This window comes from Sceloporus undulatus, chromosome 3 (assembly GCF_019175285.1).
Source record: "Sceloporus undulatus isolate JIND9_A2432 ecotype Alabama chromosome 3, SceUnd_v1.1, whole genome shotgun sequence".
Classification (NCBI taxonomy): domain Eukaryota; kingdom Metazoa; phylum Chordata; class Lepidosauria; order Squamata; family Phrynosomatidae; genus Sceloporus; species Sceloporus undulatus.
In genome coordinates, this window is record NC_056524.1 from 187317005 (window position 1) to 187344256 (window position 27252).

Here is a 27252-nt window from a genome sequence, read left to right on the forward strand (position 1 = left end):
AAATAATCCTCTCTGAGGCTGAGAGAGTGTGACTTGCCCAAAGGGTTTCAATGGCTGAGAGAGGGACTAATTCCTTGTTCTGAGGGGTGTGTTTATATGCTTTGTTTTTGTGGGGTTAATTAATTAATTAATTTTGGTCACTCTCTTTGCCAGTAAGTGCTGGCTCTGTTTCCTCCTCTCCCTGTCAGCCCTTAGCAGCAGGAGGAGGAGGAGGAGGAAGAGGAGGACGGGCGGGCGGGCTCCATGAACAAAGGGGTGGAGCGCTGCCTAGGAGACTAGCGCCACCAGTACCAGCAGCGCTATCTCTTTTGAGCGCTCATGGAATTAGTGGCTGAACAGCAGCAGCAGCAGCAAAAGCGGGAGCAGCGGAGGCGCCCCGCGGAATATTGCCTGCACGAGCCAGAGCGCGTGAGTCTGGCTGTCTCGCGCTCATTGGATGGGGAGGAGGGGGGGCTGCGCGGCGCGCGCGCCCCCCGCGGTTCTCAATCTCAACGGCTCTACAAAATGGAGAGAGGGAGCGGGTGGGGGTGTCTGCCTCTCTGTTTGCGCATGCGCTGTAGCACCCGCCCTAGAGCCTCTTTCTCAGCTCTTTCCCTCCTGTTTTTTCACGGCTCCTTTCGCTTTTGGTTCACCTTTTTTACAAGAACTTTGCAGGCGCTTTTTGGAAGGGAAATGAGAGAGAAGGGAAAGGGGGCCTGAGGGGTATAAAGGCAGACCTAGTGGCCCTTGTGTTATATGATATTCTTTACTATATGCATGCATGCATGCATACACACACATATATGTATATATAAAATCATAATAGTTATAGTAAAAATTATTAATATAATAATATATCAAATAATAAGTAATCACATATTAAATAATTATATATATATGTTATAATGTAATAATAAAAACATTATTTATATATGTATATATAATATGTTTTATTATATTGTAACCTATATATATATATAAATATTTAATATGTTATTATTTAATATTTAATATAGTATATTAATATATAATATATTTAATGTATTATAATATATATTATAACATGTTTATAATTATTTAATATGTTATTTATTATTTAATATAGTATTAATATTATATTATATAGTATTTAATGTATTATAATATATATTATAATAACATTTCATATATATATAATAAATAAATAATATATCTTATATATTGTAAGATATTAATATAATATCAATAATATATTAAATAATAAATAATATAATATATATAATATAATATATTATATTATATATATTATAGTTTATTATGTTATGTTGTAATAATTATGAGAGGCAGTGTAGTGTGATAGTTTGAGCGTTGGACTATGACTCTGGAAACCAGGGTTCAAATTCCTGCTTGGCCATGGAAACCCACTGGTGACCTTGGACAAGTCACACTCTCTCAGCCTCAAAGGATGACAATGGCAGACCTCCACTAAACCAATCTTGCCAAGAAAATCCCCATGATAGGGTTGCCTTAGGGTCGCCATAAGTATAGGAGCCCACCAGGCAAGTGAGTTGGAGGGAGGGCAGAAGGAAGGTATGGGACAAAATTCAAATATATTCAGAACATCACTCTGCAAAGGGATCTTGGAGAACCTCTGGCAGTCACTTTGCCAAAGTAAAAGTACAATAACATCCAAAATCCACAAACTGATACTTTTATGAGGCCAACCAAAATGCACAAAATATATGATACAAACTTTCAGTGCTCCTTCTTTGCCTTCTTCATAAGGCAAAGGTGTTAGGAATCAAATGTGCGAAAGTAGTTGTGGCTTCATCGGCACTGTAGAAATAACGCATCATGACACCAGTTTTAATTGCCGTGGCTCAATGCCAAGGGATTCTGGAAGTTGTAGTTTTGTGAGCCTTCTTTGTCAGAGAGCTCTGGTGCCACAACAAACCACAGTTCCCAGAGTTCCATAGCATTGAGCCATGGCAGTTAAAATTGGTGTCAAACTGGGTTATTTCTGCAGGGCAGATGCAGCCTTAGTCTACTTCATCAGCTGCATGGACCAAGAAGCAGAGATACTTTTGAAGATGCATGATTCTCACATGGAAACAGGGCCATGTTATTCTGGAAAATCAGTATTCAAAGGGGCCTTGTAGCACCAAACTGATTCAGAAACCTTGATGGATAGATTAGCTTTCCTAGGTCCAAAACACTGTAGAAAAAAAATCCAGTTTCAGACCTCTCTAATTGCCCTGGCTCAATGCTAGGGAATCCTGGGAATTGTAGTTTATTGTGGCACCAGAGCTGTCTGACAAGAGAAGGCTAAATTTGTCTCACAAACACTACAGTTCCCTGAATTCCGTAGCATTGAGCCAGGGCAGTTAAAGCGGTCTCAAACTGGATTATTTCTGCAGCGTGGATGGGATCCTAGATTTAACACTTGTCTCAAGGGACGGTGAGAGAGAAAAGTTGGAAAGAAAACTTGAAAGAAGGGGTTCCCCCAATCCTAAGCAAGCTGTCCTCAAAACTACCCACTGGTTGCAATAGGAACTAGCAATTGAAAGCAAAACAAAGCTTGCCAGTCTTTCTGCCAGCTCTTTCCCTGGCATGGCCTTGTAAGGAAAGGCACAATGCCCAGGCAAAAGGGTTCTGGCCAAGAGCGAGGAAGAGACAGATGAAGAGTTGCCAATAATGGCGCTTTCAAAAGCGGGAATATTTAGCAACTTTCCTGCGCAAAAAGGAAGGCCTAACTTTGGTGTTTGGCCTTCCTCTCATAAATGTACTGGGGGCGGCTTAAGGTTCTCCAAGGCAGTCTCTGCTCTCTCTGTAGTCCAGCTTTGTTTCTCTTCTGCTTGTTGGCTGCATCCACACTGCAGAAATAATGCAGTTTGTCACCACTTTATCAGCCATGACTCAATGCTATGGAATTCTGGGATTCGTACTTTTGTAAGACATTTAGCCTTCTCTGTCAGAGAGCTCTGTTGCCACAGCAAACCAGTTTCCAAAATCCCATAGCACTGAGCCATGTGGATGTCCTTGTTGAGGGTCATAAAGCCCAGCCCTCATCTTGAGTTTAGGGCCATGGAGGGTGCCATTGAAATTCCACTCCCTCCCTCCTTCCCTCATCTTTCCTTCAGCCCTCTTGCCACTGAACCTGAACAGCCCCCCAGCCTTGTTTTCACTACCAGGTTATAGAGTCACAGCAGGTCAAGATCAGAGTGACCAGACGTCCTCCTTTTCAAGGATGTGGCCTACATTTTCAACCTTCTGTCCAGGAGGAATTCCAAAATGTCCTCCATTTCAAGCATAACTAGTAACGTCCTGCATTTTTCTTGAACGTCCTACATTTTGCAGCGCCTTCTCCTCCTTTGCAGTGATGGCATGTGGTCATCTTGGTCATGATGGTCACACTCACCTGTTTGTATATTCTTCATCTGGGAATGTGAGCTCTACCACAAGGGCCAACTGTCAGAGAAATGTCTAATTAACAAATTGTAAGCCGCTCTGATAGCCTTGGCTGAAGAGCGGGGTATAAATAAATAAGTATAAGTGTGTGTGTGTGTATAATATAATATAATTCCCTGTATTCTTTGATTTCCATGTCCACCCACAGGGTCAAGGGTGATGGCAAAGAGAAAAGGGGATTATTTGCATCATGTGGAGATGTGCCTTCAAGTCACCTGTCAGCTTATGGCAACACTATACATTTCTTTCTTTTCTTCAGGCAGGGAATACTCAGAGATGTTTTGCCATTGACTTTCTTTAAAATATAGCCTACAGCACCTAGTATTCTGGGGTGGTCTCCCATCCAAGTACTAACCAGGGATGCTTAGCATTCAAGATCAAATGGGATCTGGTCTTTTGGGGGTATTTAGACCCTTAACTGGCAGTTACAACCAGCAAATCACATTTTAGGGGCTTATTTTTTAATCCTGCCCCTAAAATTTCTTGCATCGCCATCAAAACAGTAAGTTGTTTGCCATGTCTGCTTGCAAATCTGTTATCAGTGAGGGCATGACCTGAAGTGCTGCCCTCATTTTTCCCCTTTTGGTGTATGGCAGTTCTTCGTATTTTAAAAGACTGAAGCAAAAAGCTGTAGGCCTGAAGAAAAAAAGGAGAGGCCTTAGGTCATAAACCTCTGCCTCGTTCACCAGTTTGGGCATTTTAGAGCTAAAGTATCCCTGACAGATGCTTTTACTGCCTGTTCAAACCTTCAAGTGATTCTACATCACCTTCCTAGAGGGTTTCCTCATCCATCAGACCTTGCCACTCCTCCAGGAAAGTAGCAGATTCTGTCTAGGAAATTTCATGAGCTGTCATGGACGTGGGAATGGAGAAAGATGTAGCAGCCTGGATATACATAAATGTCAGAAACCATTACTTACCCATTTATAAATTTAGATGGTAGGTACTTCTGACACAACACACCTTGACAGTTCAGAGAGGCAAGAGGATAAGGTGGATGCTGCAGTGGATTTTGTGCACCAGAGAGAAAGTGTGGCCTGAGGGTGGAAAAACCTACCATTGCCTTAAATTTTCACTGCTGCTGCATGGGAATTTGAAATATTAAACTGAAATTGTTTACTGCACTGTCTCTGAGGGTTAGCTGGATAGGAAGGATGGGAGAGATACCAGGATCTGGGAAGCTACCTGGAAGTATATTCTTCTGCATAAGGATGTACTTCTTACAGGTATCTCTCTTCACTAATCTGTTTCTCCCCCCAAAGCCTTAAAAATCCCTTAGTGCCTCGTTTAAGTAACAGCCCCTGAAAGTTTACAGTGATTGTGCTGTACATTCTTTAAGCAGAGATATTTCTAAACAACTTTAAACTGAATTTTATATTTTAAAATATTTGTCTTTCCAGAGATTATAATTACCAGATAGAAAGTTTCTTTTTTGCTCAATAGTTAAACATTGTTCTGTCCTTTAAAGATTTCACAGGCAACTAAATAAAAGCTCTTAATATAATAAGGGCTTGTTGTTATTGTTTTTTAAAAAATACTTTTAAGCAAAAGGTCCAGTTTTTTAAACAGAGACTTGGAATGCAGTTCAGAATCCAAATGCTCATGACCAAAACCTGAAATCACTATTGATTTGTTATACACTAATTTTGCAAAGCTTGGTGCTCTTATATCTTTTTCCTTGTTTTCCAGTGAGCTTTATAGTGTAATTAAACCTATCAGTGCAATGGCATGTGCTTGTTAAAAGACCCACCTTCGGTACTTAATTGTAGTTAGCCATCATTTGCTTTATTAAAAGGACATTTGCAAATATCCAACAAGGCAGGCAAATCCCCTAGGACTCTAACCCACTATCTTCAAAACCCACACACAGCTCTAACCTTCCCTTTGGCTGAACAGGGCTGGACATGTTTCCCCTCTAGAGCCTATTAAAACCACTCTGTTAAGTGACCAGAGGCTGTTAACGCATTAATGACATTATTTGCTTCTTTACCTTCGGGGACTTTGCACAAAGCTTACCCCTCCCCACTTTTTGGGGTGACACTAATAGCATTTCTACAGAGGATTGGATTTGTTGGCTATGCTGATCGGAATAATGCAAGCTAATGCCATCCTCATTTTCAGTGTCTGTCTAAAGGCCATCTTCTTTAATGCTTTATATTCAGTAGAGTGAGTTTTAATATCACCCTTAAGGGGTGATTGGTCTTATCTGCAGCTTTTGAGATCACAGTTGGTAATTGGTGTCTCCTTTAATTTTTATCCCACTGATACACTTAGCTAAGAAAGTGCTCCCAGCCATATGGTAATGCAGCTGTACCAGACAGTAAGTGCAGGTTTACCTTGCCCATCTTCTCCCTTGAGTCAAAGAGTATATTCAGTGCAGAAATAGCCAAACCAGAAAATATCAAGTTGGGGACAAAGATGAAGGGTTTCATGAAGGCTTCCAGAGAAATAACACAGCAAGGTCATTGTATACACAACATAAGCAAAGAGCTACCAATCACTGTTACATAATCCTTGGGCCTCAGCACACACGCCATTGAGTGCAACTATGTTTTAAGGCATTGTTTGGATTTTAAAATAAAAGGGTAATACTTAGAGGCTATAAGATGGCTATTACTAAATTCTGCTTCCATAGCTCAGGAAAAATAAAAGCTGGAATGGAAATGGTTGGTAAATAAGGTGAATCCAAACAATACAATGTAAAGAATAACTTTTTAATCCACAAAATGTTTTATTGCACACATTTTAAATAACTAATATTAGCCAGTTGGACTGTGGTCTTCACTAGAACAAACAAGAACCTCTGTAGACATACGCCTGGGTTTAGTATCACGTTCAGGATATGGTCTCAGATAGTACCCCACTTTTAGGAACTGTCTGGTACTATGAAACCAACTTTCAGCTCAGCCACTCCTCTCATGTTTGCCAAAAAAGGACTACAATTTATGCAGTAATAAGAAAGGGGGGGGAACCCTCCATATAGCCTATTTCCATAATGGGATTAGTGTACTAAGTATCCATGCCATAATGTTTTCATTCAAGTTATATCCTGAAGCATATCCCACATTTATACAGCAGGAGGGAGGTGTAGAGGTGAGCCAGGTGAATAATTACTGGGCCTACAGGAGACATATCTGAGGCTATAACTGTGTGAACACATACCTGAGGGTAAGCCCCACTCAGTGGAGTTCATCCGACAATGGGCTCACGCAGGTCTGCCAGCATGCTAATGAATTCAACTCAATGCATGCTGCCTTGTCCACAGCAGTGCACAGAAATACTGAGGTCACACAGAAGCCCTCTACATTAACATGACTTTAGGCTTCCATCTTGCTTTTTGCGAAGTGATTTGATGCTACAGAGTCACACTCTGATTCATAACTTGTCAGTAAAGATTCAGTCATCTAAATACTGGGCCTTAAAAGCCAATCCACTTTGTTTCACCTGAACTGGTTGGTTGGTTAGGCTCCAAAGATGTTTTCTGAGAGCAAACCAAGGATCATACAATTTTCTGTTACATAATAATAGCAATTTAGCTTTAAGATCAACTGCACATATACTTTCAGAGAGTTCATTAGCACAGAGTGTCTTTTTACCTCTCTTTTTATTTCTGCCAAGGTGCTAGTTCAAACAAAACTAACAACTGTGAAATTCTGTTCTCTGTATTACTGGTTACTTCAGGTATGATGTCCAGGACAGGGTGCGTGAGGATCTGTTCAGTAAACCTTTTTTTTAAAGGTATATGTGATCACCAGCAAGCATAATCTATAAGTGAAAAAGTAGTATAATCACTTTTCTTTTTGTCATTTTTGTGCACAAATGATGTGTGCAATTGCCAAGCTCCACAGTATCTCACATTCAGAAACAAGATGTCAAAAATCAACTACGGTAGGTCTAAGTAGCAGGAGGATAGATTTCAGCTAAACATTAGGAGGAACTTCTTGACCGTGAGAGTGGTTTGCAATGGAACCAGTCGCTTAGAGTGGTGATAGAGGTCTCCTTTGGATGCCTTCAAAAAGAGGCTGGATAGCTACCTGTTGGGGATGCTCTTGCTGGAGATCTTGGACCTGATGGCCCATAGGGCTTGTTCCAACTTTATGATTCTGTGTTACTAAATAGATAATAACTTTCCTTTCAATATCATTGCAAAAGTTGAAGCTTCAGCATAGTTTCTGTACATTACACAGTTCTCCAAGAGTGTGATACCTCAATTGCAATGTTCTAGAAATATATTTCTAGCGTTTTGTCTGTATGCCACTCATTCTCACACATTGCAGTGCACACAGCCAAGAAGTGTAGCTTCCACTGCCTTGTCCAGTTTCTTTCTGAATGCTACAGCAATAGTACCATAAGAACATTCTTGGAGGAATTGGAAGAATTGTCTGGATAAGTCCAAAGTTATAATATACAGAGGAGTAAATTACAAAAGTGTAATTAAAATAGTGAGAGCCAGTGTGGTGTAGTGGTTTGAATGTTGGACTATGACACTGGAGAACAGGGTTCAAATTCCCACTCAGCCATGAAACCCAGTGGGTGATCCTGGACAAGTCGCATTCTCTCAGTCTCAAAGGAAAGCGATAGTAAACTGCCTCGAAGAAACTTGCCAAGAAACTCCTGTGATAGATTTGCATTAGAGTCAGTCACTATAAATCAGAATTGACTTGAAGGCACATAACAACTGCAACAATTAAAACTGTATATTTCGAATATCACAGTTTATTGTTGAAATAAAGGTTTATTGTTATTTGTTGTCAGATTAACTTTCAAGGCCATTCTACAACCTATATGGGATCCCTTATCATGCCTTCACACAAGAAAAAAATTAGGGGAACAAAAATTGAACTTTTGGCCCTTTGCATTTAAGAGGCTATATGGATGCTTTCCCTTCCCCCGCAAAAAAACTAATGGAATTGGCCAAAATTAAGCAATTGGAGGATTACAATCTTATTTAGTGGAATTTAGGATTAACTTGGTCCAAGAAAGTTTTGCATACCGTAGTCTTCTTTGTTCCTTCTTGTCATTAATAGGTTACATATTTTAGTGTAGCATTTGTAGAGCTCTGTTTGGTTTTGAGAGAAACCATTCACATGTTTTCCCCTTCGTTTGTCTTCAGGTTTCTCATTGGTTTTTGTGTGTTCCATGCATACAACACTGTTGCTTCTGTCTAATTCTTTCTTGCATTGTAAAATGAAACTTGGTGGATGCTACATTTTAAAAAAATATGCAACACACATAAGGCAAAACAAGTTATTTTGGATCCTAATTAATATTGGAATCTGATGCAAAAACCTAACATAACATAAATGCATAATAGAAAACTCAAATCAAAAGGGTCCTTGAGGTTAAACTTGCCTCCAGTGACATGAAGATTAAAAGATGCATTATGAATGTAAGGCACTAGGGCACTAGTTAATACAGTATTACCAAAAATACCAGCCACTTCTGTAATTAATGATAAGTTCCAATTCTGTATATACATTCTATACATTTTGTGAACTCTTTATGCAGAATCCACTACATGCACTTTAAACCATATAGATTTTCCAAATATTGTTCATCTGTCCCATAGAGTAAAATAAAAAATGCTTTCTCTGTTCAGGTCAGCAAAGGTGAAGGTGAATCTACATGTATACGTATATATCTATATCTCTGGAATAATCTTTTATGCCTTACTATACAGGTGAGACACTCTCCTAATTATACAATCCCAAATTCTAGTCTCTATATCAGATAGACTAGCTGGCATATTTAAGCTTTCAAGCCCTGTTAGAACAGGGCTGGCACATTTATACACACCATTTTGATAAATTCAGTAAGAAGAAGAGGTCTCGAAAGGTATATGAACCCATTGGGTCTTGCCACAGACATGCTAGGCATTGTTATTAATGCAGTATTTGCAATCAGAATTCAATGCTGGTTTGTTGTTGCAGTTCCTTGAGATGTTTCCAAAGCCATCGAATTTCAGAATAACATTGAATTCTCTATAGAAGAAGGTTATGCTTGCATTAGTATAAGATTCTTAGCCAGCTACTCTGTATGTTAAATTTTTGTCTCTGATATAAGTACATTAGACTCAAAGCAATACTCTGATTTTATTTTTGATAAGAAAGATTTCGTCTGATGCATAGCACTAAATCACTTTTCTCTTTTATCTCTTCCTCTCATGCATCTTGCTAGTTATGCTGCTTGTACTTGCATGCCATAGCTTTTAATAAAGGACAAATTCTGCAATAACAAAGGAGGTGGATGTTTTTTCGATGGAAAGCAGCCTGCCTTCAGGGGGCCTTCTCAGATTTTTATTATTACATTTTGCACACTCTTAGTATAATACATATTTTGTTTCTGATTCACTTCTTTTAGATATATCTTATTTCCTTTTTCATCTCTGTTCTTGTGTTAGCCTTTCTCCTTGGAGATACTTCATGCATTCATCTGCTGTGTTTTAGCCTAACAAATTTTGAATTTAGTTTCCATACACAGCATTTGCAAGAAAGTATTATAATGCATTTTGGGGCCTTCATTCAGCTTGGAACAACAGCCTTGTTTTTGTCATTCAGGATGAGAGTGAGCAAAGATTTCAAGATGGTAATGACACCTTATTTATTTCCTGTTTTCTTTGCTTCTTTCCTGTCCTCCAGAAACCTTTCTTCACTATACAGCACTGAAGCAAATCAGGACAGTATGTAACTTGCAAAGGTTTCTAACCTCAGGGTCTATATATTGAGAGGCTAAATATCTCACAAAACTCCAGTTTCCAGAATTCCATAGCATTGAGCCCCGGCTAGGGTTGCCATAAGTCAGGACCTCCGAACTGGGACAAATGTAGGACAAACGTAGGACAAATTTTTCAAATGGAGGACACATTTTTAAAATGGAGGACACGCAAAAAATGGTGTTTTTTTAAAAAAAAATTCATATAAATGCATGATTCTTAGGCATGATAAAAATGGAGGACATTTGGCATTATTCCTAGACAGATGGCAGAAATGTGCTTCCCTTTCTGGTCAAAACCAGAAGAGGAGGAAGAGTGGAAGAAGCAGAGGAGAAGAAGAAAAGGAGGAGGAAGAGGGGGAAAGGAGGAGGAGGAAGAAGAGGAAGTAGAGAGGAAGAAAAAGGGGAGGAAGAGGGGAAGGATGAGGTGGAAAAGAAGAGGAGGAGGAGCAGAGGAGGAAGAAGAGGAGGAGGAGAGGAGACAGAAGAAGAGGAGGAGGAGAAAGAAGAGGAGCAAGCTGCAAGGCAGGGAAAAAAGGGTCTCCCTTCGAGGAGAGACCCTTCCTCCCTGCCTTGGAGCCTGCCTGGCCGGCGGGGGAAGCTCCAAGGCAGGGAGAGAAGGGTCTCCCTTGGAGTGGGGCAGGCACGCGCGTTGCCGCTGGCCCCTACTGAGGCCTGGGCGGCATTCAAGCCCTCGCCCTGGAGGCCAGGAAGAGGAGGAAGGTGGAGCTGGAGGAGGAGGTGGGTTGGCGCTGCAGCAGTCGCATTAGCGGCAGCGGCAATGGCCGGAGCGGGCCCCCAAACGGGACCAGGCACGGGTGGGGTCCCAAACCGGACCATGACCGGGAGGGGCCCCCCAAAAGCGTGCTGGTCACGGGGGGGGGGGGCGGGTTATGGCAACCCTAGCCCCGGCAGATAAAATGGTGTCAGTCAGCCTGGATTATTTCAGCAGTGCGGATGCAGCCATAGAAAGTCCTTTACAGTTCTTTACTACACTGTTCCTCACAGCAATGAGATAGTTAATAGTTCATTTCTTAGATAGGAAATTGAAGAATAATTAATGGTTCATTTCTTAGGTAGGAAACTGATTGTGAACTATTTGTGTCCACCCAGGGAGCAGGCAAGTTAAGAGGGGGCTTGTGTTTTTGATTTCCCATGAACAAGTCACTCTACACACTATGTGTTTATAATAGAAGTATATTTCTGCATTGTTTTTAATTTATTTTTCTTCCTTCATCCCCCCCCCCCAACAGAAACGAGTATGTAGAAGTTTGGAGATGATCTGCACTTCCCACCCACCAAGCAAGTGTGCTGTAGATTTTAATGCTATGGAGCAGGATTCGAGTCAGGATGATCCCACTGAATTTCTCAACCCTCAAATTATGAAGGAAAAACTGAATTGCACTGTAAGTTTTATGCAGCCTAATGCATGTTTTTAGGAAGATGTTAATATATTTCATAATAAAAATGTCAAATAATGGTGGTAGTGGTTTTTTAAAAAACAATTTTGTGTGTATGTGCTTGTTAATCAGATATTTCCGCATAATGAAACCAGAGCTCCTGTTCAACCTTGCCCAAGATGTATTGCTGGAGAACCTGTAAGTATATTAACCTTCTTACTGTGACATAAAAGATAGGCTTGTTCTTAAATATTAGAGCCATAAAACATAAGGTTAATAAAAAAAAAACCTGCACTTGCATTGCTTAGGGATAAAGCATGTAAATAAAAGAGGCAGATTGATTTAGTTTTTTCTTGGTATGCTAGCAGAGTGCAAACAAATATGTTTCCTGCATTACACTCAAAATATTGGGACTGCAAGCTCATTTTTCAAATCTATGCTAGAAAGCAGAGTTTAGTCACATAAATTAATCTCAATTCAAGTTTTTTTAAAAGGCACAAATTACTCTCTTCAAGGAGTGTAACTAATTAGAAGATAGTTAATATTTGTTGACAGAGTTTGAGAAACATTTCCACAAACATTTGGGAGAGGGTTTTTGGAATACTGATTTTTGCTTTTAGATATTTTCTATCAAATACATAGCCTGATTCAGCTTAAAAAAATGGGGGGGGAGGGGATAAACCAAGCTACTCCTGCCCCACCTAAAACTATATAAGATCATATAAGATTATATTGGTTATGACCAGGCTATTTGAAGAACTAGATATTCCTGTATGAAACTGTTTGGGCTCTGAATTCTTCAAGAGAGACTCTCAGTCCTACCACATCTGGTGGGTACATGATAGAGGGCCATCTTAGTGGATACTCTAAGGTTTTGGCACTTCCAAGAAAAGACCCAGAGGCAAAAACTCTTATTCCAACAGGCTTGCAGGAGTTGCTTCCTCCCTCCCCAGAAAACGTGTTTACTAAGGTGCTCTACTGCTTTTTAAACTGCTTTTTTATTTTTAATCCACGTTTTAAAGTATTTTAATATTAATGGTAGTTTAATCATATTTTAATGATTATCTTTTCTAAGTTTTTATGCCTTATATTGGTTTTAATATGTAAGCTGCTTTGAGTTTGGGGGCAGGATATAAAGAAAGTTAATAGTACGTCCAAGTGCTTTCAGTGGATGTGTGGGCTTTCTCAGTGAGTTCAGTGTTAGGGGGATGAATTACTTTACCAATGTAATACTGTGCTTTCTGTTAATGTGAATGGGTTGCTCCCACTAACAAACACCCTTTTTCAAATACTTGGAACACTCCAGATTATCTTAATTAATTAATTAATTTCACTTTGTGGTAAATCGGGATATATGCAGCGGTTTTTGATGACCAGACCCATTCAATTGGCATAATTGTCAATTGCTGTTCCAGTTGTTTCATTAAATTAATTTTATCCATTTTATGGACAATGTCTATATTTTACATGCTCTCCTGATATTTCTTGTAATGTGTGAATAAACACCTCCCTCCTTTCTTGTTATCATGCTAAGGGTTTATAGGGTTAAATTATGGCCCTTGCCCCTAGATACTCAGTTATCAAACACATGCTGGTTTATCAGAGATAGTGCTACATCATGTTGGCATAAGCATCACCAAGTCAAGAGATGGGAAGGTAAATGCAATGCCTTGACAGACATATCCCTGAAGAATAACAACATTGTGTAAAGTTAAAACTTATGCTTGCTTGCAGTTTATGTTCCATGCACCTGGATTTTCAGGGCCAAATCCAGATGGGGAGGATAGAGTTTTAGGAACCAGCAAAACTGCTCCAAATTGTCCTGATTGTATATCACTCTATGAAGTGTCTGAACCTTATTGTATCACAAGATGAATCTTCCCGTGAAATGAGCCATTTTTGTAGCTTAGGTAGCTGCAGGATTCATTAGAGCAGGTCCTGCTTCATCAGTCTTTTTTGTTATCCTGATGGCTCAAGGAAGCCAGAGGAAGTAGTAAAGATGAATGACATGGGAGTTCATGTTTCTGATTCCCAATCTGGAACTGCAACATGGATATTTTTTTTAAAAAGTGTTCAACGTCATCTTGAGGTTTTCACCTGTAGGCACACTGCAAGATGTCTACAGTTGCTTTGCAAGCAGGGATCCTTGTGGGGATAAAATGGGATGGGCAGTAAGTATTGTGTTTGTTTTTCTAAAATATGAGTAGAAAGGGGAAGAAAATTCTTCCAATACATCATTTCTTTGCTTCATAGTGTACCCTTCTAACAACCTCCCCGTCACCACAGAAAAGATGTGAGCTCAGTGATTTATCTTGCAACTCTGTGTAAGTCTCAGTAAATACCATTTAGAGGAGAAGCGGTAATGGTCAGAGCATCTTTCTACCACTGCTTCATTCCACATGCCATTACATTCATTTATTTTAGATTAAATTTCCAAGTTCCATCCTACAGAAGATTTGGGAAGACTTCAAAATAAAACATTTTTATTTTAATTTTTTTTTTGGATACTAAATCTAAAACTTCCCAGGCTTGCCAAGGCTGCTAATTAATTCATAGTGTGATGCAAATTTTGATCCTTGTAATAACCCCAGAACTGAATCAATATATGGTTCTTGTTGTTTTCATTTCAGGGACACTTTGGCCATATTATGGGTTTATAGAAGATCAGAGGATATTGATGCACTGATAGACCATAACAAAATGTGTATGGACTAGTTTGAGCTCTGAAATATTTTTGCACTCCTTTTAAATTGTATGAATGTAGTTTTTAGTTTATGAAATATCTTTTTAAAAAAAAAGTTTGTCACAGTAGAAACCCATTCACTATTTGCCTTTTTATGTCCTAAGATATGTTTTTACTTCAACAGACTGCTCACTTTGATGATTTCTCCCAATATATGCACATACATACACAGTAGAGGCACATTTTAATGAATATGGGGTAAGTGGAGATAAACTAAGAAGTGGACATAGATGTGGTGTATGTACACATATATGATAAATACACTAGAGTGAATGTCTGCAATTTTAGTGACTTGAAATTCACATATGAATTTTTGCACATCCAAAACAAGTGTTGTGAATATTGCAAAACAAGTACATATTTTCCTACTCTTAAATCACACACAATATACAGTGTTTAATTGATAGTATTCACTAATGTGTCTCTAAATCTTCAGTAGTTCAAAAGATTTTTGAAGGATTACCAGTATGACTAACCAAGATGTTAAGATCATGAATATACTTGATTGTTAAGGATATCACAAATGTCAAGGATTATCTGATTCAGATTTTGGATGTTTAAGGTAACATAGGCAGGTTCACAGTTGACATTAGTTGTATTGCTTTGTTTTTCTTAAGCTGATCATGGGATGTTTTCCCTTAATGAAATTGCCATTGCAAAGTCCATTTGACCCAGACTGTGTGTCCAGGGGCTGTTATCCAATGAACCAGGTGTAACTAGCTTCCTCTATTAGCTATGGAAGTCAAAGTTCTGCATATACAGCCTGGTTAACCAAAATTGGGAAAAAATAGCAATACGCTTTCTCTACATTGCACCTCAATTCTATACATGCCCTTCACTGTGTAAGACCTTACTGTATTATTAGCAATCACTGCAGAGCAGCATCAGGGAAAGAATATCTTAACTTTAAAGCTGTGTGAGAACCATGTTTGTTAGCATTTCCATAAAAGGACATAAGAACCACTGTAATTATTGTAAAGCACATGATATATATATATTTTTAAAAGTTCATCACATTTCATAATGTTTATCATATTTCATACACTTTTCTGTTTTGTTATTCATATTTCATTATGTACAAGACTCACAAATTGTCAAGTTGGGAGGCATTGAACATGAATGACATTTCCCCCTTTAGGGCAGCCCCCTAAAGTCTTAAAATACAGGAAGCACAGTGAGTACGTCGGGATCAAGGCTAGTCACTTTGTTACTCTCTTTGGCAGATAAGAGAAGGCAAGAAATAATGAAGGGGAGAACAACATCATGCTGATCTGTTCTCCACCCACACCTATGGAAGTCATATGTTTTAGCTTGCCCATAAATCCAGATAGTCCAAGGGAGCTTTTGCATGCAAAGCATGTCTCCTACTACTTGAACCAAACCATATTCAAAGTCCTAACACAGCATGTGTTTTCTTTGCTTCCCAATGCAGACAAATGTTTCCTACTTCTCTATATAAATAGCATTGATTTTTTAAAACCCTGCACAAGTTTTGGAGTTGTTAAACTTCCAGTAGAATTTTTTATGAACAACATCTACAGAAATGTCAGTGTGACCCATCCATTCCAGTTCTGCAGTTGTAAGATTTAAATGAAAGGGCAAGCACTGTTATATTCTTATACAAAACAACTTTGTCTGTTTCAGAGTTTAAAATTCACTCCACACATTCTCACTCTTCAATAGATTTTGCTTTCAAAATTCTTAATGTAGTTTACAATGAAGTATAAAAGACAAGATATGCAGTAGGTAAATACATGGCACTACAAAAAACAGTTATATTCTGTCTCAGGAATCCAAAGATGGTGTTGTTCACTCTACTTACACAGAATACTTCCAATGAAATCAGTCAAGTAGATTCAGAATAAATGACTCCAGTACTATGTAGGCTGTAATCCTGTGCATGCTTACTCCCTGTGCATGGAAGTAATAATTGAACACAGTGGGAGCTGTTTCGGAGAAAACACGCATAGCATTGCAGTGTTAGCAAAGCAACTGTTCTTGCGACCTCTTAACCCCATGTAAGTTAAGCAAATAAATTGTCAAGCATGTTTGGGACCTTCCAGGCCTACCTAACGTCCACACATTGCACATACTATGGAATAGGGTTTAGATGTACAGAGTCTAGCATATGTGAGCTCAGTCTGCTCAGTCATTACCACTCAAAACTGGAATAAAACAAAGAAGAGCACATGTCTCATTTATTATACTGTACTGTACATTGGGCTGGACAACTCTCAGTGGTTAGGGCTCCCCAAGAGGCCTTAGAGGGCTGCTTCCTTGTATCCCTTCTAGGAAAAAGTCACTTCCAGTCCACTCCCTGTCCTAACTGAAGGCCTCTCTTGGCCCTAAATAGTCAGGGACCCAAAAACATGACAATGTTTTTCCCACCACTACTATAGAGGGCATTTGAGAACACATTTCTTTGAAAACATTTTTGAATATTGAGGGCTCTGAAACCACATCGGACCATTGTTGCTCTTTGGTCACCCATTCTATATAGGCATAGGCCTTCTTATAATGTACTTACATTCACAGAGGTCAAAATGGAGTGAGTGGGTGCTTGGGACTGGCTAGTAGAGTTGGGTATAAAACACACTGCAGAAATAATCCATTTTGAGACCATTTTAACTGTCCTGGCTTAACGCTAGGGAATTCTGAGAACTGTAGTTTTGTGAGACATTTAGCCTTCTCCGTTGGAGAGCTCTTGAAAGTAACGGCCCTGTTTATGAATTTAAAATTGTCTCTTATATAACAAAAGAAAGGACATCATAAAATTTTAATCAGTCTCTGTGAACTTTAGTTTAGTTATGTTTAGGATGCATTGTGGCACTGTAGCAGCTGATGAACCTTGAGTTGAGTGGTAAACTTTCACTTGTGTTTCTGGAAAGACCGAGACTTACAAAAGCCAATATCATTTCCAAAATGTTCATTTTGAGGGGAGGGAAATAGATAGGAGTCAGCCATAGGCACATATCATAGGGCTGGTGGAAATGGATCACCCCACAACAGTGTCTCTAGACCACCTCCTTTCCCAACCTCTCTCCTCTCATGACTACATGAGAGTGAGGAGATCCTGCTGAAGGGGGTACATTGTGATGCTCCACTCACAGAAGACCTCCTCATTTAATGGGAGGAAGAATCCTCTCAGTCCAGAAGTTAGCATTTTTCAGGAGCCTGGATGAGCTGTTGAGCAGATGAGGAAGGAGTATTGGAAGTCCACTTCTGCCAGCTCTATTGCATGCACTTAAATCTTGACCCAACCCAATAGATTTTCCTCAGGTTGGCAGCATAGACAGTATGATTAATATAAACCGTATTGGAGGCTCTAATTACATTTTTTGAAATCTATGTATTGCTTTTCAAGCACTTATGCACTACTTACTTTTTCCCCTAATGACCTTAGAACATGTATGTAGGCCAGTAGCTAGTGTCAAATTGTGATCTTATATTAGAAGATACTTTATTTTTTAAAATAAAAAAATTATAATGCCTTACAAATGTGTAATATATTTTATTTTTTTAAATCCTGAAATCAAATAGGAAAGTGTCATAATCACAGAAGTCTTGTTCTGAAAAAATCAACAGTATTGCTTTTTTTTACTGTACTTTAAAATGAAAATTTTTGTAAACACATATCAATCTTTTTGAATAGAAAAACTAGTACTGTAAACAAGATAGGTTTTTATTGCGCTGAATTCAGAAAATGTAATACATTGTTATTGGAAATGTAAATCTTTGTATTTTGTAAATCATTATATATTAAATAAAACATTAAATAGCACCTTGACTCTAAACAGGTAGCATTGTTCATGTTTCTGTTTCTTCCTTTTTTTATTTTCCTATGTTTAAAGCCAGGTCAAAATTGAGAGTAACCTTCCTGTGAAGTTTGCCTTTTAAATTTTAATAGAGATAAGTACTGGTTTTTGTCTTACTACAGAACACTCGAGTTTGACTGCACATCACTGAAGGTGTTGCTCATACACAGTTCCATTATTGTGGATTGAGAAAAATATGTAAAAAAAACCCTGTACTTTGCTCTATCACTTGCTGATTTTTTCCAGGTACATTAAGTTTCTAATGGAAAGGACAGCTGAGTAACAGTAAGTTTCTGCTTCTTGCCTCAGGTCTTCTGCTATGATACTGTCCTAACAGTATTTTGAGTTACAGATCTCAGCATCCCTAGCCATTGTCCATGCTGGCTGGAGCTAATGAGAATTGTAATTAAGAATATCTGAAAGGTGTTCAGTTAAAGCAGGCTGTTCTGTACTGAGCCAAAATTGAAAAGTAACTCTCTTTCATAGTTGGAAATTGCCACTCTTGAAGAAATTAACTTCAAAAACAGACTCTATTGTGAATATACTGAATTAGGAGTGCATATGCACTGTAGAAATAATGCAGTTTGACACCACTTTAACTGCCATGGCTCCATTTTACAGAATCCTGGGATTTGTATATTTTGTGAGGCACCAGCATTCTTTGGCAGAAAAGGAGAAAGACCTTGTAAAACTAAAAATACCAGGATTCCTTACACTGCATCTAGCACTTAAAGTGGTGTCAAACCACACCCTGGGACTCCCCAAGAAATTCTTTTTAAAAAACATCCTGATTGATTCATAGTTATGGTTGCCTGGCCAACTACAGGCATTAATTAATATGATGATGCTAGGACACTGTTGTACATTATAGCCAGCTTGGTATAGTGGTTTGAGCATTGGACTATGACTCTGGAGATCAGGGTTCCAATCCCCATTCAGCTATGAAAACCCACTGCCTGACCTCTGGGCTAGTCATACTCTCTCAGCCTCAGAGGAAGGGAATGGCAAACCCTCTCTGAACAAATCAAGCCAAGAAAAAACAATGATAGATTTGCGATAGGGTCACCATAAGTCAAAAATGACTTCAAGGCAATCAACCACAAGTTGGAAACTATGCTTATTTTGCATATTTGGGCCTGCATGCATTGAGCTTTAATGTAAGTATCCTATTTTTTTTTCTCATTTCCATCTGACTTCACAGTTTACATTTCACCTCCGTATGGATATGTACCTGACAACTAACGAGTTTACTTCATAACTAATGCCACAATAACTTTGTTTTTAGGCACCATCAGACACTTCAGTGTCAAATTTCAAAAGGTTTCTGTATATTCTCTAATCCATATCTCTTAAACACTGGGGACACATTCACAAGAAAGTTTCCCCATGGGACAAGAAAAGGAGAAAATAGCTGCATCTTCTTGTTTCTCTCACACATAGCATCAAGGTGATTATATGGTACTGTAATTATTACATTTAAAACAAATTGCACAGCTTTAACAAAGGATGGTAACTACAGAACCCCAAAGTTACTGAAATGTAGAACAATCCATGTCTTCAAACCTGGACAGAAATATTTGTAAGGCTAAGGTTTACTTTTCATAATTGAGCCACTTCGTTCCCAGACTTATTCTTAACGTTTGTTTTTCATTTTTAGTACTTTCTTGCTTGTCTAGAATTTCTCTGTCTGCATTCCTCAATCCACTTTCTCCAGGAACTGACCTGTACAGGATTCCCTGGAGTAACTGGTTTGACCTCAAAGGTCTTTTTTCAGGATTTAAGGTTTCAGCTTTTTCTTTTGAGGTTTGTTTTGTCAGCATATTCTGAAGTCTCTTGATAGATCTACTACGGGCCAGTCTTTTTTTCTCCCCTTTCTTTTCCGGCATCCTGTTGAAGGGGTGTATACCTACACCTCCTCTGTGGCCAGGTGTCCCTGTAACAGTATTATAACTTCAGATATCATACCCTGATATTAAACAGTTGTACTCCATAAGTGAAACGTTCTAAAATCAGATGTGCAAAGAAAAAAACCTGTCAGTTATTTTATTTAACACATTCCTTAGCTGCCTTTCAAGACTGCAGTCTTCCCAAGGTGGCTTGCAAAGTAAAATATATAATTCAATGTCGATATAACAAGTTCATGAAATTATAAATCAGTTTCAAACAAGTCAAATCTGAAACTTTGGCAGAGGTTGATGGATGAAACCTTCAGGGATGTGGTGGTTGTAACAACCTGGTTGCTGTCATGGAGAATGAGGGTCTACAGAGAGAAGAGGGCATCATGTGGAGAAATAAGGGCATGATGCCTAAGAAAAGAATGATTCATTGGCAAAACATACCTTCTTATGCCAAGGATATTCCTGGGCAGAATGGGAGATAGTGTTTATAAGAGATTGGTTCATTAGGGATCTAGATAGCTGAGTATGTGGTGGGTATGTAGGCAGCATTGTGAATTTCATCCCTGTTATAAAAAATTAGGAATGTCATGCAACATCAAGACAGCTTTGTAGATAGTGCTGTAGGGGAATCTATGGCACTAATGGCATGAGGAAATGTAATGATGCCTTGAAAACTGGAAGGTAGGAGATTGAAAACCAGGAATTCCAAAGTAGCTTCTTTGAAACACTCCCTGTCCCACATGCAAACTGGAATGTAAATGTGTTGATGGGATAGTTCTGTGGAAAGGATGGGTTAGGATGAACAACCCAAAAGAAAAGAAAAAAGAGGTGAGCTGCACTTGGAACTGCTTCCACTTAATACGTTAAACCTGGGAGAACAGGTTGGAAAAAGCTAATAGCAGTTTGAGAATATCTTGTTTTACTGGCACCAATGTCATTGAGGTATTGGGTCTAATCTGGGTTTTAGTCTTTCAAGGAGCCACCCAAGTCTTGAACCTATTTTGTGCATGAAGTTCAGCACCCCAGGTAGCTCCTTTAAAATTTGGATTAAAAACCAGGACAGATTCAAGATAGGAGCCACCAAACATTCCTAAGACATATGGGAGAAATTGTTTTGAAATGCCTAAATGAGGATGAGGATGGGATGAAGAAATGGGTCTCAAGCTTAGAGTAATAGTCCATAGGGGCAAATGCACACACAAGATGTTGGGAGAGGAACCCCTTTTATATACTAATTTGAGCCAAAAGAGTTGGAATGCTTGACTTTAAAGGAAGAAATAGATGGTAGTGAGCATAATGAAAATCTGGTGGAATAGGACACATATATGGGATATATCTCTGGATACAGAATTAGTAGGAACAAACAGGAAAGGACATGCTAATGGTGGTGTTGCTCAGACCTCAGGAAGGAACTTTTCCAACCTCTAATGTTGCTCGCAGGGTCAAAGGGACCATAGAACCAAACACATTAAAACTTTTAAAAGGAAGGGGGACATTCTCTTCCACAGAATCACAATACCAAGCATCTAAATCAGATCTGCACAGCTTGGCAGTAGGTAGGGTCCAAAATTAAAATAGCTCGAGCTTCTTTGGGCTGAAAATTGGTTTTAATTCAATATCAATTAATTATTAATATTATTATTAATAATAAATACTATTAATATTAATTCCATCCTCTCCCTCTTCTGCCTGGCCTTCTCCTCAAGAGAAGGCTGAGCAGCAGAGAAACCTTGAAGGGTGAGTGTTTGCCCCTCTTCTTCCTTTGCGGCCTGGCCTTCTTAGGGGAAAGCCAAGCAGAGGAGCGGAGGAGCCTTGCAGGGTGATTGATTGCCCATCCTCTTCCACAAGGTCCTCTCCTTAGTAGGAGGCTGAGCAGCAGAGGAGCCTTGAAATTGTTCCACATCCTTGCAGGCTGCCCAAAAACCTTTGGTGGGCCACAAGCAGCTGTATGTTGTGCAGGCGTGATCTAAAGCAGCTTGGACTTTATCTTTACCACAGACCAAAATGCTTTGGATATTCTTGAGATAGAGAACAAAGATTAGTAATGTTCAGTTCAGTTCATCTTTATTATGGCCATAGACCAGCACAGGTAAAAAGGGATACAGAATAATAGAAAGTAAAAGCAAGGTATAGTGATGTACTCAAAGGATAATGTGTTGTGCTAATGAGTTGTGGCAACATTAGTTGATGCTGGATGGGGAAAATGTAGTGTGTTGCAGAAACATGGAAAAGTGAAGAGGAGATGAATACTTTTGTAAGGCACTGTTCATTTTCTGGTCACAGCAAAAGGTAACATTTCTATATGTTCTAAATAACTGTCCAAGAACTGTTGTTCATTAAATCAACCAGAGATAAACAGACTCAATCTTAAGCAGAAACCAAGATGTGGAAAGAGGTATTGAACTAGGAAGTCCGGAATGTTAGATTTTGGAAGAAGTAGCTTCTAAAAAATTGGGAGAATGGTTCAAATGAATAAAGTTAGAAAGAAGAGTAAAGAAAGTAATATTTCTTTAGAAGTTCTCTAACTTCTCCGTAATAGAACTCAGCTAGAATGTCTAACACATCAGTTATAGCATCAATAAAATAAAGATTGACCAGTTTCCAAAAAATCTTCTAGGAAATTACAGATCAGGTGTGTACCTTCAAATAGTTTCCAACTTATGGCAATACTAAGGCAAAACTATCATGGGGTGTTCTTGGCCTGCTTTGTTCAGAGAGGGTTTGTCTTTGTCTTCCTCTGAGACTGAAAGACTCACTTGCCCAAGGTCACCCAGTAGGTTTCCATGGCTGAGCAGGTATTTGAACCTGTGTCTATAGAGTCATAGTCCAGCACTCAAATGACTACACCATGCTGGCTCTCTTACAGGCCGGTTAACTTAATATTATTTCAATGGAAAGCATTATTAAAGACAATTTAGCAAGAATATAGAACAGGGATGGAAATCATGTTCTCTCCCCCGCCCAACTGTTTTTGCTGTCCTCAGAGCCAGTGGCATCACTAGGGGGTGTGGTGGTGTGGCGTGCACCAAGTGACATCCCAGAAGACAGATGACAACCCTGTGGACGAACTGGCAGCTCCCTTATAAAGGAAAATGACAATGTTTCGAGTTTTTCAGAATGGGAGGGGAAATGTTGGAAGATGAACACATATGATGGCAGTATTTAACTTTATGCATTACGTTGAGTCCCTTGTTTGGGAAATATTTTTCTTCCATATCATAATATTAGAACCCAGGGTCATTCAATTAAATTGATGGTGGGAGATTCAGGACAGAGAAAAGGAAGTACGTCCTCACACAAGGCATAAATTTGACTTTGCTACCAGAAGATAGAACGATGGCCACCCAGTTGGGTGGTTTTACACTGGGATTGGATAAATGCATGGAGAATAAGGCTATCAGTGGCTCAGAGTCACAACAACTATGTTTCACCTCCAGTATCAGAGGCAGCACACCTCAGTCCAGGTTAATGGAAAACATGGACCGAAGGCTGCTATGCATTCCTGTCCTACTGACAGTCTTCCCATAGACATCTGGTTTGCCACTGTGGGAATGGGATACTACAGTGGTTCTTAAACAGTGGGGCAGGACCTCGGGAGAGTTCCTCAAGCCGGGTGAGAGACTTGGAGACCCTGATCCCTATTCCTCTTCTTCCCATATCTTTTCTGTCCTGGAAGGGAACATAAAGGCAAGGAGGGTGCTTGGAACCTCTGCCTGAAGAAGAGCTATTTCCTTATAAAATGTTAAAATATGGATATACACGAATATCTGAACAAAAATGCGCACACTAAACAAGAAAAAGATTTTTATTCATACATTACATCAAGTGGGCAGGGGGCGTGCCATCCAAATGTAGATGCCAAGGTTTGAGAAAAGTTTGAGAACCATTGGAATACTGGATTACATGGGTCTTTGACCTGGCACGGCTACTGTGGTGTTCTAACAGTGTCAACAATATGTGACCTGAAATCCTTAAATGCAGCTTGAAAACAACTTTATTATTAAAAAACATTATTATTATTAAACAAATATTGCTTAACTTTTTATAAATTTTGTGTTTGTGCATTTGTATCATTTTTGAATTGTGTTGTTTTGAATTTGCTGTTCGCCACCTTCAATCCTTATATTCGGAGAAAGATGGGCTATAAGTAAATAAAACAAACAAACAAACAAATTTCTGAAATAACCTAAATTATGGGATCTTCTTGATGGCTGGTTGCTCTTTTAAAAGAGATGCCATACCTTTAATTGACCCATATGTCCTCTGCAGCTGTTTATTAATGAAGAAATTCTGACACTCTGCACATGCTTTGCAGGATTCTTCTTCACATGTGCTTCTGATTACATGTGCTCCTAGATTGTTTCCCTAGGCCCTAAAAGCACCAGATCCCATGTGAACTTGGAAGCTAGGCAGGATTGATTCTGGTTTGTACTTAGATGAGAGCCCACCAACAAATACCAGGTACCATAGGCTATATTTCAGAGGACCGGACTGGCAAAACCACTTTTGCGTATTCCTTGCCTGTCAAAACCCTGTGAATTTCATGGGGCCACCATATGACAGGAAACCTGAACGCATATATACACACACACAGATTGTTTCATTACACTTTTCCTAAAACACAGACTGTTTAATTAGGATCCATTTCATGTCAAATTTTACCTTGTCTTGAGTGGCTTTTTAAAAAAACAGGTTATATACCTGTATGCGATTCTGTTATTGTTACAGGAACAGTATAGAAAACACTGCATGATATTTGCTAGCAACACAGGGTGTCATTCATGAGTTATACATAAATGGCAGCTTTGCATATTTAAAGGAAACACGAACTGCTTCATATCTGAAGTATGTTTCCCAAGGGGTACGACTACCATTTGATCTATTTTTGATTAAAATGTAAAAATTAAAAATTAAATCAAATGGTAGTGTAACTCCTTAGGGAAAACATACTTCAGTTATGAAGTATTCCCTATAGCAACCTTGCATATCTTACAACTGTATTGTCTCATCTGTAGGTGGTCCTTTTATGTCACACATAATTAAAATGAATTGCTGTTTGAGAACCCATACTACTGCATACAGATTTATGAACCTGAAGGCACCTCCATTCAGATGTAAACAGTGATATCACAAAGTAACTGTGAGGGATAAACAGCATGAGGAGAGGTATCAGTGAGTAAGACATTTCCCTATGCCATAAGAGGAAAGACCAGGTGCATGTCATAAAACATTATGTATATGTCTAGTAAAAAGTCTTTCCTGCAAAAGGATAATAATGCAATGTGATTAGCTTATACTGCCTTTGCTATGCAGCTCAGCTCTGCTTTCTTCAGCTGAAATAGCATACCAACTTTTAATGTATAACGAAATGGCTAATATGACACAGGAAAAAAAATGTGAAATTGGATTTTCTCAGAAAATGTGCTTTACAAATACTAATGCTACTTGTGTGTATCAGGATGTGTGGATGTATATTTGATAAGATTAGAAAGTAAGCAGGGATTAAAAATGAGACTATAGAATTTGCATTCCACATTGTGCAGATCTGAAAGACCAAATCTCATGTGCAGTTTTCTTTAGGGGTGTTTTGATATATTTTTTTAGTTATGTCAAGTGAGACCAGAATTAAAATTTCAATGTGTATTGAAAATACATGGAAACTACAAATAAAAGTTATAGAACTCCTCTCCTATCCACATCATCCCTTCAATATCTGATGCCCTGCTCATGTTTAGCCAAGTCTGGAGAAAAAATGTTTATAATCCTGCTTTCAACTGCCAACCATTCACCATGTCTTCTTCAAAGAGGTCCTCTCTTCAGGTTAGAAACTTGTTCTTCTAGAAATCTTGAGAGCCTGGTTGATTGCTTTCCAGTATCTTTGCTTCTATTTCCACTGTGGGATGTTGGGGTTGTTTTTTTTTTAAGCAATCCTTGCTGACTTTATAATTTTAATGATAACTTGCTTTTAAATTGCAGTAAATGGAGTGTGCTGGACTACTGTGCTAAGCAAGGAACCAAAGAACGGTCCAAGGCAGTGACAGACACATATACACACCCACACACTTGAATATTTCTGGACTGCATCTCTTATCATCCCTAGCCACCACAGTCAGGAGTGAAGGATGATGGGACTACTCAGTCCAACAACATCAAGGGGACAAGTTGGCCACCGATGTGTTACATCAAAAGTGCTTTGCTTTGTTTAGTATTAGAAAGGTCAGTGCTATCTTGGCTACCAATGACTGGGAGAGAGTGGTTGCTTGCTATCCACATGGCAATTACTGTGCCACATAAACACAGACACAGAGGGGTGAAAACAAGAAAAGCAGTACATCACCATGGGAAGTATATAGACTCCAACATTTCCATCTATGGTACAACCAAAATAGTGCTGCTCCCCTTCTGGCAGTGCTCCCTTTAGAGCTCATCAGCTGAGGCAACAGATTTCAGAATGTTAGTTCTGGCAGTCTTCAAGCCCAGGGCTATTCATTACATGATACCGTCTCCTGTCTTGGTTTACAAGCAGGGAGGATGCCTATTAGAAGACTTTGCAGGCTACCGTTTGTTTTTCCTCCCCATTAATAATAGGATCCATGTCTTTGGGTTATTTTAATAATTATGGCACAGAAAGAAGAGTAACAAGCAAGACCTGCAAATAACATCTTTGTTTCCACTTTCTGCTTTTGTTAGAAGAGCAAATGTCGAAGTGCTTAATTCTGTTGAACAATGCGTAAATAATCTTCATGGAGGTTTCCAAATGTCTTATTCTGCCACCCTGGGATCCTAAAATGTAACAATCTGATGTTCTTAATCAAACTCATCAGCAAATTCTTTAAAGTTTTTTTTTAAAGAAAAAGATAGGAGAATGTTTACATACTGCAAATGTTTCTTAACATCTGCATGGTATGCTTGGCACTTTCTGTATGGCTCACAAGCATACATGTTTTGTGCTGTGTTTTGTTTCCATGCTGTGTTCTGCTGAATAGGGGTTTGACTATAAACCAATAGATGTATCTGTTTCGACATGATACAGAGCAACAGAAATGCTGTGTCAACAAAACAGTGTAAACCAATGTGATTTCAGACTCTTTGCCTGTTAGTTTGCAGCCCAAAGCCATGATGCCAGGAAGTCATTGGAGACGTACACTTTGGTCAATAAATGCATATGAGCTTTACTTGTATGTCTGTATTTTAATTCCATTTACCCCACTCTTCTTTCAGACTACTCAGAGCACCTTAAACAGGGCTGACAAATGCTC

At 39.0% G+C, this 27252-nt stretch overlaps 1 protein-coding gene across 3 annotated transcripts in view; it reads left to right on the top strand.

The window, feature by feature from the left end:
* Nucleotides 1-281: 281 nt before the first annotated feature.
* Nucleotides 282-27252, top strand: part of LOC121927021 — a 33399-nt gene continuing 6428 nt past the window's right edge. The window contains exons 1-4 of one of the 3 annotated variants that reach the window (XM_042460502.1): nt 282-408; nt 9026-9106; nt 11391-11543; nt 11670-11735. In XM_042460502.1, the coding sequence (XP_042316436.1) occupies nt 319-408; nt 9026-9106; nt 11391-11543; nt 11670-11735 (390 nt within the window). In that variant the 5' untranslated portion in view covers nt 282-318. The other 2 variants (XM_042460503.1, XM_042460504.1) reach the window with 2 other exon arrangements.